The 14,274-nt window shown below is 42.1% G+C and overlaps 1 protein-coding gene across 7 annotated transcripts in view; it reads left to right on the top strand.

Moving 5' to 3' along the window:
- The window catches only part of KALRN (kalirin RhoGEF kinase), a 1,333,112-nt gene that overhangs the window by 1,275,807 nt on the left and 43,031 nt on the right, over positions 1-14,274 (top strand). For all 7 annotated transcript variants that reach the window (XM_069224644.1, XM_069224642.1, XM_069224641.1 and 4 more), the window contains 2 exons: positions 6,309-6,336; positions 13,452-13,617. In XM_069224644.1, coding sequence (XP_069080745.1) covers positions 6,309-6,336; positions 13,452-13,617 — 194 coding nt within the window. The remainder of the gene's footprint in view (positions 1-6,308; positions 6,337-13,451; positions 13,618-14,274) is intronic.

The raw sequence follows: 14,274 nt of genomic DNA, 5'->3' as shown, positions 1-14,274 counted from the left end.
GATCATTGGAAATAGCATTTACTACAGAGGTTCGTATGCATACTATAAACATATAAGTATTGATATTTTTGTGGCTCAAACCTGGCTGAGGAACTGTTGCACTCCAAGGTCTAATGAGAGGAATCAAGCGTGTGTACGGTATTCCAGGAAGTGGGAAGGTGTTCAGCCGGTGAGAATTGAGAAGCCCCTTATCTGTCTCGGATGGCACAGTTCTTCATGACGTCTGTCTTCAGCTCATATCTGATGTGCAGTCCTGAAACCCGTGGCAAGGTTGTTCCAGATTCTAGGTAGGTATCTGGAGGAGACTTGCCTTTAACAGTTCCTTTTTGTGCACTGTCGGCCTGGCAATGCTCAGTCTTATGCAGGCCCCAGTGTTATATGTTTGTATCAGGAGATGAGCAGGAGGGATGCTGTGTGCGACGCAGCAGGTCTTGAAGATAGTTCAGTCTTGGAACGACAGCCAGCCTGGAGGGATGTCGCTGCATGTCTTTTGCTCTGTTTCGTGAGACAAGCAGTACTGTACATGCACTCTATGGTAGGATCAGGGTAGCAACTGGTTGGCCAGCAAGCGGGATGTTGCCACCATAGCGGCTGTTTCTCAAGGCTGCTTAGGGTACACAGTTTTGAAGAAGAATTTGGTTTCTTGGGTGTAACGTAGTGACTGTGCATTTGTGCTGAGTTGTGATGTGTAAAGTACAGTAACTCTATCTGCGGGAACTTTAAGGTACAGTTCAGTGTCACGTGTGCACCATTTGTCAGTCTCTACCTCACTAACTTGCCTGGCTACTTTTACACTGTTTAATTTTCAAATTAACCTTTCAGTTACATAGTGCTTTTAAGTTGGCTTGGGCATCATATTGACGACAACAGAAGTGTGCAAAAATCGCAAAGGGTTCATTTAATGTATACTGCCATTAGACACTGTATTAGTATGTACCTTGAAGAAGGAAACTGAAATTGTATTGTTCTTTTAGCTGCAAATTAATTCCTAGAGAACCTCGTTTTTGCTTACGATTGGGCAGCAGTAATATTATTCTATTATTCGAGGTTAGCTTCTGGACCTTAGCAGCGCTTTCCCCGCCATAACTAGGGGATATGCTGCCACCTTGTGGCCATTGGTAGCAACATGCCAAAAGCATAGGTGTCCGTCGAGGCCACCATCAATTAACTCAGAGTCTCTCGTGTCCGACATCTTGCAATATACTGCCGTAGATTAGATTAGTTTGTTGGATATACTGAACTGCGGTTCTCAGAGCGGCGTGGTGAATGGAACGGGCTTTAGGAGTCCCATTACGGTAGTCGCCACAACCGCGGAACGTCATTAGTGAGTTCTTGATTCGTATTGGGTTATTTGCTGGGGGAATGCGTGCAGACGTAATTCTAAACACCAAGAAAAAGCGTAGAAATATAGAAAATAAGTAGAAGGATGTCAGTGTGGATGAAAAAAGCAGTTAAATGGAACTTAGCAGACTACACACAAAACAATACAGCCCCTACTCCAACAAATCACCAAGCAGCTTGGAGATATAGGTAAAGAATTCTTAGTCACTGCTGTAAAACACATTTCACGGAATTGGTGATGCGATTTCGCACCAACTCGACCTCCTCATAGGCATGCAGTAGTTCTGTAAGTCGTATGAAAGTTCGATTGTGCTTTGATAATTCCCGGTGCCAAAAATGAGTGATGATGCCGCCCCTGCAAACACCAGCACAATTTAATGACTGTGTAGCCAGTTCGCTAAACAACTGTGTGTGGCTCTGATCTTTAAATGTGTCGCTGCAAAATTAAAAAGCAGTTGCCCAGTAATAGTATTTGAAAATCACTGGCTACTTTTTTTTTTTAGCTAATACTGTTAACCACCGAACATAAACAAAAGTTAATTTCCACTGTACAGAGGGGTGCCTCAAATGAGGTACACCATATAAAAAAATAAATAAAAATAAAAAAACATTATTTAAGTGTTTGATGACATAAAAATCCAACACGGCATGTTTCAATATGCTCCAAATAACTCTAGAAAAAATATCTCTGGATACCTGGCTCCATGTGTGTCTCCAGACTCTGGCCTACAAATGAAAGCTGACGAAGAGGGACAGCGTGGGATTGTACGTGGAGGAAGGATCATTGGTTGCACGCGAATATTATGACGAAGGGCAATCCAGAAGCAGTGGCCAAGGACTAAAATCTGCGGTCTACCCACAGCAGCAAGTTTAACGGGAATTGGTGAGCAGATGGTGATGCTTGAGGTAGCCGCTATGGGCAGTCCCTGAAACATATAAGGAGGATATTAAGGCATTGAAATGGATTCTGGACTGCAGGCGCACAAATGCATTTTATAGTGGCACGGATATCATTTCAAGTAGTTTAGTTAGACTGGGTAGGAAAACATCCTTACCAGTGAAGTTAAAAGTGTAATTATCCTTATGCATGCCAATAACATAATAAACATGCTTGTTTTTATTCTGCATCCAGATGGAAATTTGACTGGGCACATAAATGAATATAACATTGTGACTCAATAGGTCCTTGGGGATGTATATCATATCTTCATAAACTAAGCATTTAGGATCCACTTTTTTTGGGAGGAGGATGTTGGTTCAGAACTGCCCCTTTTGTTTGGGAGTGAGGGGAGGCTCGCCAAGGCAGACAGGGGATTTCTCTTTGCTTAAGTACTCTGGCAATCAGGGTCGTGTTGCAAAGACCACTGTGCTTGAGTTTGTGAATGTAGACATTTAGGGACTGAGAGGATAGTGGAAAAGTATGTCTGAATCACCTTGTCCTACATGTAAGGAAGACGCTCTCTGGAGGACTGGGGCGTTAAATCCTCCTCAGACAAAATGCATAGATGACTATTTGGAGTTGTTCTGAGTAACAAAGAGCTTTTTAACCTGAGCCTCCAACTCTTACTTGACACACCTAGAATTGTGTTCCCATTTGAGGGGGGAGTGAGGAGTATGATAGGACGTAGTGAGTGTTTCAAACATCTATGTCATTAACTCACATCAGAGGAAGATGAGGGGTGGGTACAAGGGTTTTGGGCATTTTAACAAGAGCCACTGATGCTCGGTCAACAAGTAGAGATTGAAGAGTCAGCTGCCTCTTGAAGGGCGAGTATAGATGATCATCATATCTACCACAAGCTTGACTGTCCCGTTGCACAGGGTAATTGTCTTGTAAAGGCGCAGATTGTTCTGAAACAATGAATGCTCTTATTGCAATACACTTCTAATGCATATGGAACTGGAAACATATGCACAATTGACTGGAATTGTGAGGGACACCTTCTTCTTAAATTTATCTATCAACTAGAAAGTGCCCCTTGTTCATGGATTTCACCCTACAAATAGATTTGAAAACCCGGCAATTAGATTACCACGCAGCCTCAAAATAGCTGGGTGAATTGAAAAAGTGACCAATTGAATTTTATCTTCTCTATGAATTATCCCAAATGTTTGATGACCAAAGGCAATAGCCTGTTTACTACGTACAGATAGACATCGTACTTCATAAAGAGCTTTTGGTTTATTAAAAAAAAAAAAAAAGCTGATTAGTATGTCTGTTCCGATTAAGGCATTTGTCTGACAAGCGCTAAAATTGATTTTAATTGTTGACATTTTTGTTATTTACTGATTGAAGATCATATAATCAAACTATGGGAAATTATTTCAAAATTTGTATAAGTAATACCTGTTTGTAGATGAAACCATTTAATGTTTTTTCTTTCCAGTCAGAAGCAATTGCGTGAACGTGTAAGAATGTACTTAAGGATGTGAGAACATGACAAATATATGGAGAGAATCTTTCATTTTTTTAAAATCTAAATTGTTGATTACTGATGAGATACTGGTGCATGACAGAACCACTTTGGTCGAGGAGACACTCGATCACTTTAATTATGTAGAATCTCCATTATTAGAAGGTGGTTTGCCTGTTGAGAGGGTTCAAGATAGATCTGCCAGGGTGCTGTGAGAGGGTTCAAGATAGATCTGCCAGGGTGCTGTGAGAGGGTTCAAGATAGATCTGCCAGGGTGCTGTGAGAGGGTTCAAGATAGATCTGCCAGGGTGCTGAGCGACCACAGCTACTGAATGGAATCAGAAGGCTTGCAAGTCCCTGAGTTGCTTCACGAACATGCACATAGTCTCAGAATAAGTGGCAGGAACATCTGGTTGAAGCACAAACTGAACATTTGTCTCGCAGAGACTCTTCCTGCTTTTTTCATCCATCCTCAGAGGAGGCACTTGAGAAATTCGTGTTCTTATTCCACGTAGAATGTTCAGCACTATTGCAGAATTGTCAACGGGGAAGTGGAGGCTCCTTGTGGAGTTGAAGATATCTGACACATTGAGCCCAAATTCGAGTACCTGTCCACTAAACTGACGCTTCTCCTGCTCTGGCAGACTGCCATATTTAAAGTGGCAGTGCTGCTCCTGCTGGCTCCTGCAGCAGGAAACATACATCACAGCCTTATGGATTTGAGGCTGTCCGTGTAAGTACATCAAATTATATTGCCCCGTTTAGAGCAAATGGTCTGATGAACTTTTTTGCCTCTTTGTGACCGCCAGGGGAAACCTGACAGTAACAAACCTTCCAGGCTGTCAGGGTCATTTTTTATTGTTTTACAAAAACAAACTCCTGCGTTGGGAATTTGATTTCGTAAAACAAAAAAGTTTGCCAAGCGGCCTCATGAGTCAAGGTAGGTCAGAACAGCTGCTGTGGTGGCTGCTCACAATGATGATGTCACTCAGAATCTTCAAGCCTGAGGGATTAAGGCTGGTCTAAGGTATCATCTGGGTACTTTTCAAAGGCAGTCAGAGCCATTTGTCTTGTCTTCTCATAGGTAATGACATTTTCTAGAGTCGTAATATAGCTGAGATCCGGATTGTTTCACAGCTGTAAAACTAATCTTTCGTTCCGTGTGGCACCAAAGGAATTTAACAAACGTGATTGGTAACTGGTCACAGAGGAGCTATCTCAGTGGGAGGTTCTGCCTAGGAGTTAGTCTCAGAACGAGGACCACACTGCGAGAGAGCATCACTGGTGACACTGTCCTCAAACCACCTGCATGTAGTTCTGAGTACTCCTCGAAGCACTCGGCAGGAAGGCTGTCCTTAGGACTTGGGTGGGTCTCAGAAAGCAATAACAGGAGAGAGTAATCTCTTATAAACTGAAAGATAGTCTTAAATGTAAGGGAAATCCTGCTGTCCAGAATCAGAATAAGCCAGGGTCATACAATACTTTCATCCCAGCTACCTAACTTGAAATGCCAACCAAGCTTAGTGGTTCACCCGAGAAGAAATGAAATGTCAACCAACTTGAGGGTTACTGCGCCTTCCATTGTCTAAAACTGCATTACCTTCCAACTCCTCATAATGACAATACTTTTTATTGTTTGTCATTGCAGAGTCTATGAAACTGTGGGGCTCGTAGGACTGTTTGAAACATGTTGTTTTATTTTAATAGAAGGTTCCCCTCCACGTGGATCTCTAAAGTGGAAAATGTTTGGCAACAAATTGGTTTACAGTTTTATTTACCTTTCCCCGGTAATTCCTCATCTCTTAGTAGACCCTCTGGGTTCAGGTTGTACCGGTCCCTCCCATAGCGGTAACTCCAAAGGTGGGAATAATGCGGACCATTTACCTAGCCACTAGCAATAATGACCTTTAAGGGTTTTCTAAAATGCACGAAAGGAGTAAAAAAAAAAGAAAGAAAGAAAAGAAAAAAACATGCAAAAGGCCCCCAAAAAAGCCACTGAACTGTGTGCGACTGAGTACACTGTCCTGGCCATCTCGGTAAACCGATTAGTGTTAACCTTGAACAGAACCACTTAATTAACGCATGAGCATTGGAACCAGGGCAGAATGGAGAGCCATGGATGAACGAACCTTCAACCTCGCCGCATGTAGAGTTGGCTCATTTCTTGGAGAAATCCAGAAGGTGGCAGTGTTCCCACAAATTGTGAAGAGAGTCGCTGAGTGTGGAGCGCTTCTATAATGTGAATACAAAGTAAATCAAATCGAATGTACACTAGGGCATTGGGTACCCTATGCAATTCAGACTTTATTCAAAATAAATACATTCAAATTGCAGTGACAGGAACAAAGGGGGAGTTGTACGTCACCTGTCTAGATATCACCAGTTAAACACTTGAACGTCAATTTGTGCACAATACCCAGTCTCGATTAATAATTTGTGTGCATGGCCACAATTGACTATCTGCCTTTCCTAATCTTACAGATAGAAATATATAAGATACAAATATACGTATACATATCAACTAACCCTCTTATTTTTCCCTCTCTCTTTCAGTTAATAAACCCAAACTTCATACAAGAAGGTGAGTACGGTTATGGACTTGAATCCCTTTAAATTGTTCAAACACAATTTTTTTTGTCTAAATGATACTTTGCTCATATAGTTTCATGGGCACCAATAATGTAATTCTTGTGTTGCAAGTGGAGCCGAATATTGTGCTTTAGGAACCTGCCTTTCCTTCATAAATTAAAAGAGATATTGTGTTCTCTAGGAAACCGATCTCTAGAATTGAATATATACACGCCAGCATGGGGACATAGTTCTTTCTTGGTCCTTTGCTGCTATCCAGCGGATAATGTTCCGAATATCAGACCTATTTTCCCAGTGGGTTCTTTAGAGTTTAGACCATGTGTACTCGCAAACATTTTCCCAAGGGTTAAAAAGTTTGGCCTGTGATATTACCGAGGGCCGCATTGATGCCAGGATGGTGGTCACTGAGGCAGTGAGCAGTAAGATGGGTGTAGGGGAGGAGAAGCATGTACATCTACTGTCTGAGCTGCACAGTTTGCAACCAGAAAACATGGATCTATCCCGGCTTCGCCACTTGAACAAATTGTGGGTTCCTAAGGAATTGTTTTATTTTATTTTCCCTCCTTTTGCTTCATTATTACCAATAAGAGGAATTCCTTCCACGTGCTATACAAAACCTTCCACTGTGTTTGATTTAATGATGTTGTTTCTGTATAGTAGCACCCCAAGCCACCCAAAGGGTGCACATAACAAATGACTTGCCTCTTGGTTCTCTATTGGCATTGTTGTCTGGACGAGGGGAGTGGGAAGCATGAATGTTTCTTAATTCATATTTGAAAACTATCATTTTTGAAAAATACTTCTCAATTTACAAATATAATCTTGTGTACCGAGGTGAGATGGTTCTGCATGTTAATGAAATGTAGTTTCTGTTCCTGAAGTTAAGAGGTGCAGGAACCCTTAGTTACTTCCTTTCTTTAACTTCAATTAACATTTTAATAAAATGCTTGCCTGTTTTTTTAACATCTTTTTTAAATTTAGAGCGGAGGTGAGTTCATAGCAGCCCTGTGTTGCTGTGAAGCAGGGGGCCTCATTTAATGGTCAGGAGGGCCGCATGCGACCCACGAGCTTTACTTTGAGTATCACTGGTTTAGACCATTGTGAGAATCTTTCAAAAATGTTTGAGCTCAGTTGAGCAAAAGGTAAAATGCGGAAGTAAATTCAATTATCCTAATTCACAGAAATAAGATCTGTGCACATTTACGCTCACAGGTGGTACTTAGTTCTGCAGACAGTCCTCCGGTATTTTAGATTTACTGTAGCACGAAGTTTAGGGGTCGCAAGGATAATGATAGTTTACTAGAAGCCAGAATCAAGCACTTTTCTTGGGAGGGTAAGAGAAGGGAAACAGAAACCTTTACTTCATTCGTAAGGAAATAGGAATAAGCGTGAAAATCTACGACTTGCATTACTTTCCATGCTTACTTGATAGGATCTTTGTGAATCCCATAAAAGTCAGAACTCTGCCACTAATAAGCATACATATACAATCTGCAGATTTGTGAATGCTCTTCAAATCTTTTCTGAATGAAGACCTGTCCAAGTGTTTTGTTCTTAGGCCCAGTTAGATGAACACTGGCAGGTTTATTTAATTTATGAGAAATAGACTGAATAGGAAAAAGGCTAATGGTGCAAACACTCTCTATGTCGGATGTGGGTATTCTGAGCTGTGCACTAATGCTGCACTATTTGTGCTTTTTCCCCACACAAATTCCTTCAGGTATGGTATGGTATGGTAGAATTTGTGAAGGAAAAAGTGGTTGTTACAGAGAAAATATGCTGATTTCCCAATTTTTACCTTAAAAACCGTCAATCATTCATCAAAATCGCTTCAGAGCAAAACTGCAAGAATGTGCTATTATATTTTACCTGTGGCCAGTTTACCACAGAATACCCTGAACAGGGCACAAGTCCTAAAAAAAATAAGTGCCTCACCCAAGTTAGGCATTATGCAAGTGACATCATGGCGGGTGACATGGCGGCGCGTGACATTGCACATGGAATCACAGGGCGTAGTATCAACACCATTGACATCTCAGGAAATGACATCCCAAGTAGCAAAATCAGATCATTGACAAATGAGGTTTTGTGTCAGGGTTGTGACAAAAAAAGTGATGCAACCCCAATGCAAAATCCAGGCCTCAACTTCTACAGTTAAATTTTAAAACTCTACCAAACAGAAATCGATAGCAAGGAGAAACGTAGCAATAAACCTGTTATGCTTAATTGGTTGTAAAGTCTGCATTTTAAATGATCTAATGGGGTTGAGATACCTCCTGCAGAAATCCTTATTTGCCAACTAAATCTTAGGGAATAATAATAATAATGGTGAGATAACTCTGGAGGTTAACGTATTTGCTGGAGAGGTCTGTGTTATGTCGAGTCCCAGGTTTGAATCAAAGTAGCATAGAGGGTTAATAAGTCTCCTGCAAAGCACATTATGTAACACTCAAATAACAGATTTTTATTTTATGTAACTGGGTAATTGGGTTAGTGCTTTTAACACAAAGATCCATTTGTTACTTGCAGTTCATAATTTGTAATCCTGACATAGCACGGTGAGCTATGAAGGAAACGTGGCTCCTACACTTCGTCTTATGTATCACATCATTTATATTGATTGGCACATATGATTTATTGTAACTGTTTAATCTGTACATGCGATGTAAAGCGCTCTGACTGCCTGCTTTGGGATGACTAGTGCTATAAAAGAAATAAACAAAATAGTGGTATTGAAATTGTTATTTGGTGGAGACCAACACATCTGACATTCTTACAGTGCATGCATATCCCTTATGTATAGGTATTGAACAAAGGCAAACGCATGCTTTTCTCAAGAGCTTGTGCAGCGATAAGCCTTGTGCCTTTGTTTTCCCTCCATTGCATTTTGGTGTGAGGCTCCCGATGGCACCAAGCCAGGATACTCCAACAAAAGGAGGCCTGATGGCTCCTTAGCTACAGCCTTTGTTATGGGCCGGTCTGCAATCTGATAAGACCACCCCTCATGCAAGTTGCTGCTCAGAAGGAAACCAGACAATATGCAGGCACTGCTGAATGTGTCCCGTTTCTGAAAATTACACCTGGACAGGTTTAGCATATTTCTGTGGGGCTCAAACTCTTGGTAGGGTAGATAGCATCCACCTTGTGAAAATAGTGAGTAGACACTGCCTGCCCGTTTGTACACTCGACTCGTGCCCTGACCCTGAATGAGTTCCTAAGCGTATAATGCTATGCAAATATTTCGGGTCAGACATGTCCTCTGTGCGTCACACATTTTATCTGCTACTTCTTCCTCAACCACAAGCCATCAGTGGAGAAAGCAGGAGTCTGAGGGGTATAACTGCTCTATAGAAAGAGGTAAGGGCACTGTGAGGTCACCGCCAAAGAAATTTAAAAAAGGAAATGAGGACTATGGTGTGCCCCCTCCACATAACACAAAAACACAGGGTGAAGTGGGGCAAGAGAGATACAGAGAAAAGTGGTCAGGAGCATGAAAATGGGCTATGGAGCCTATGCCGGCTTTCTCAGTGGGTTATTGTTCGTCACCGCGTCTACTGACAGCCAGTGGAATTGAACCCGCAAACCCACAGGTAAAGTCAAATATAGGCATTGCAAGTAAGCAAAAAAGGAACAAATGTGGAGAGGACTGTAGCGAGTCAACAACAGGAGGTGTGCTGGATGAAGGTCACTTGTGTAGTGTCTGTGGCGATGACTGTCCCACATTGAACTATTCTAGATACGAATGCTAAGCAATCATGTTGATCTTGGTCCACTTCTATGTATGTGCAGTGATATACAGGTAATACATTGTTACTCTGTCACATACAATGGATCGGCATTCCACTGCTGAAGCCTGGAATGTTCAATTCCTTTCAACACAATCCTGTTTGTAGGGTGGTCTTACTTTACTCCTTGTATTCTAAAAGGAAGGGGTCCACATTTACCACACTTGGTGGTTATTTTTCTGTCCATCGTCTAAGCTTCAGTTTAACTGAGCACCATATGGATGTTGCGTTTCCCAAAATGATTGGGTCAACCCCAGATGATGTTTTTTTTAATCCCTGAAAGGAAACTTTGATCTCTTCAGAGAGAGGCAAAACTGATAGGTGTCTCTCACCTTTCTGACTTAGTTATGCTTCTGTCAGGAAGGGTGTGAGGAGACAGAATCTCTCAAACATGTGGAGTCCTGAACCCCAGAATCAGTACACACATACTAAAGTATTGTTATTTTAGCACAAACGAATATTTATTACAAACATGTTTCCGGAAACTATTGTGAGTAAGGATTATTTCTGCAGTGGCATAGCAAAACACGAGGGCCACACACTCAGATCAGGGGACTCTGTTAGGCCCCAGTATTGCTGTAATTATTAATAACTCAGTGAACAAAATGACTTATGGGAGAACCCTAAAAAAAAACCCAGCCATATTTCATTTCAAATCGCTAACCAATTTGTCTAACTTTACATATGTTATAACTAGCCAATATACAACTTAGTTTATTTTGGAATGTCTATTCCAAGTCTTTTATTCACCCATATGAAGAGGGTGATTCATCTCTCAGCATCCCTGAAGTAAGGGGTCCATCTGGCTTGCGCTGCCCCAGTTATTGTTATCATGCCTTTTTAGGGTCGAGCCTGCGTCGCATGCACTCGCGCATGCGTATCGCTAGCGAGACGCTTTAGGTATTAGAAAAGGGCTTGGAGCCCCGTCGACGTCACGTCAGTGTCTTTCATTGGCAAGCTGGCTTCCTGTTAGAATCTGCTTCTTTTGATTAGTGGAAGGCACGCATATGTCATGCCTTTTCCGGTGGTTAGCCCTCGTCGAGCACAGCGACCAGGTACAGAAAACATGCATGGCTCGCTGGGTTTGTGGACTTCTTTTTCTCTATTTTCACAGCGCGATCTCCCTGGGCAGAAGTCGAGCGCTTCACATACTATCGACCTTGTTACACAGTTAATTGCACTTTTGCCGGTTACATTCATAATTGCACTTTTGCAGATAGGTATTATTACGTGTGAACTGTAACAGCGCAATTGCGCTGTTTTTTAGGGTCGAGCCTGCGTTGCATGCGCTCATGCATGCGTTTCGCAGGGAGACTCTTTTGTATTTATAAAAGGGCTCGGAGACCTGTCAACTTCACATCCGTATTTTTTATTGGTTGGTGGGCTTCCCTAATAAAATCTGCTTGCTTTCATTAGTCGCAGGCACGCATATGTCATGCCTTTTCCGGTGGCTAGCCCTCCTCCAGTGCAGCGACCAAGTACAGAAAACATGCGAGGCTCGCTGTTTTCCATCGGGCTCGTGGACTTTTTTTTCTCTAATTTACGATCCCGATCTCGGTTGGCAGAAGTCGAGCGCTTTACGTACTTGATTTCACTTTTTCAGGTTATGTACATAAATGCACTTTTGCCCGATAGGTGAAAAGTCGGGTTAGGAGTTTACAACGCGATCAGCTCTAACATGAGCAAACGCGAGACCCGATGCATTGTAAATGCTTGTTTCTTTTAATGCAAGAAAAATCCGGTTTGGAGTTTACAACTGTGAACAGCTGTAACTCCGACAAATACGAGACCCTAGTGCATAGCAAATGCTTGTTCTTACATGGTGGTAAATGTAGTGAGAAGCGGTCTGCATTTACTTGACGTGACTTACACTAAATGGTACACAAAGCTTTTGTTCAGATAAGAAAAAGGAAGCTTCCTCTTTTGTATCTTTTAGTTCTTATGATACACAACTATGCAATTTGATTTATAGTTGTTGAGACAAGCCACGGTGCCATAAAGCAAGCTGATACACAGTGTGGAAAAAGTAATTCTCTGGCTCATTTACATGAGAAACTGAAAATGCTACATTGATATTGAACAGGCCTGTCTATCTTCTAGGGGTGCCGGTGCTATAATATCACATAAATATTTAATAGAAGCCGTGCCACACACATGTAATAGGGTAACACACCTAAATTACAACAATTAAAATTCCAAGCTGAACGGTGAAGATGCTCGTTTAGTGTCACTCTGTCATTCAGATTACCAGGTCTCGGCTCTTACCAGGCTTTTGGGGCTGTTTCAATTAAGAGTTAATAGTCACTGCAATCAGTGCTTAATTTGAGGCGGTGGTTTCTACTGCTGAGCACCAGTATTTTTGACAGTTGCCAACTGGCGGTGCTTTATTTGTATTTTAAACATGAGCAGAGCAACAGTTGTTTATTAATTCAATATACATTAAAAGCAACTAATACCTCCCACCCAAGCCACTCTTATAGCTTTGGGGGCTGGAATAGTTTGAGTTGTCCCACTTGTAGGAGTGTGATGGTAAGAAGCTGTGTAGGTACTGTCATTCGCAGTGCTGACAGTGGCAATGAGTGGAGCCGGCTGCATTGGCCCCCTGGTAAGGGCGCTGGCACTTACTGTTTTACAAACTAAGTACTGACTGCAATCCCTTTTTGATGGAATTATCAGAGCTACTATTCTTGCAGCAAGGCTGCACTTTACAGTTGGGCAAAATGACTAACAATACTGCCTGCACAGGAGCATTGGTACGTCTCCATATCCCTTGGCCACAATTGCCATTCCTCTCAATGTGACCAATACCCACATGGTGAGTCCCAGTCCACCTCAAGGTAGTCTCACTCTTTTATGTGGCTGAAGAGTCAGTTACTAGGAGTTGAGCTATGTCATTACAGTAGCCCTCTGATAATTTGAGGGATGTTCCACCGGACCCCTTCAGCACTATGTATCAGAGGTTCTAAATTAGATCACCATATATAGTGGGCTATGACGTACAAGCATGTCACGTTGACTTTCTATGTGATAAAAAGTGTGAAATAAGGCGGAGCCATTATTGGGCAGCGCACACCGCATCTAAACATCCCAACAGCCAGCATTATCAAAGATCAACAACAAGAAGGATTCACTAAGAGTTAGAAATAGAGAGAAAACATGAAATTCACAGCTACAGTTATTTGACTAAGGTCCTAGTTTAATGTGATAGAGTAAAATAAGATTGAACACTGATTGGGTAGCATCAGGCAGGCACAGCCGTATGTTTATTGTATGAACCCTAGGGTGGATTTTTAACATGTTTCCTGAATGTGTTTTATTGCAGTTGCTCCAGAATTCCTTGTGCCATTGGTGGATGTCACATGTGTGCTTGGTGACACAGTAACACTGACTTGTAAAGTATGTGGGAGGCCAAAGCCCAACATAACTTGGAAGGGACCTGATCAGAACATCTTTGACAATGACAACAGTACATACACCGCATCCTCCTGGTAAGGAAACGCTTTCGTAGTACTTAGCATTTGGCACATTGTTGCAGTGAGCAGCAAGGCCGGGGCAGAATGTTGCACAAGTCTTCAGTAGACATACCGCTAAACTTTCTATCTACAGTCAAGCCTTCTATTCCAAGGGCCAGGAATTAAAATGCATTTTGTGGTCGCAAAGTCTGTGTTTTGAACAACAAAAGGTTTTGCAACTGTAATATACTTTTTCATATTTATAAAAGACCTTTAAAGACTCAGAAAAGATTTCCTGACTCATACCAGAGCTTCTGTAACCCCGTCCAAATGGCAACTAGGAGGGTGCATGAAGGGTCATCCACCTCCTAGCTACAACTTAGGGAGGAATTGTAGATGCCAAACATTGATCAGATTCCAATGTCTCAAAGAGGTGGGGTTGTGTCTAATACCAACTTGGGAACCTTATACCGTGGGACACCTTCCCTGCTGGGAAGTATGACGGCAGCCTCGGCGGCGGTTGGGAGTACCACTGACTGCTGCCCCTGAAGCCTCTCCAAATGGGAACCTCTACTTTTGCATTCGCTGCTTTAAAAAAAAGTTTCCAGTTTAGAAGTGAAGATGCTGGAAAAGAGTTGCCTGTTCTTTGCAGATCTCGATGCCTGCCTTTACAGCCAATCACAGCACGTCGCA

Source organism: Pleurodeles waltl, chromosome 3_1 (genome assembly GCF_031143425.1).
Source record: "Pleurodeles waltl isolate 20211129_DDA chromosome 3_1, aPleWal1.hap1.20221129, whole genome shotgun sequence".
Classification (NCBI taxonomy): Eukaryota; Metazoa; Chordata; class Amphibia; order Caudata; family Salamandridae; genus Pleurodeles; species Pleurodeles waltl.
The sequence above is the reverse complement of the archived record's forward strand: the minus strand, read 5'-3'. Positions and strand labels throughout refer to the sequence as shown.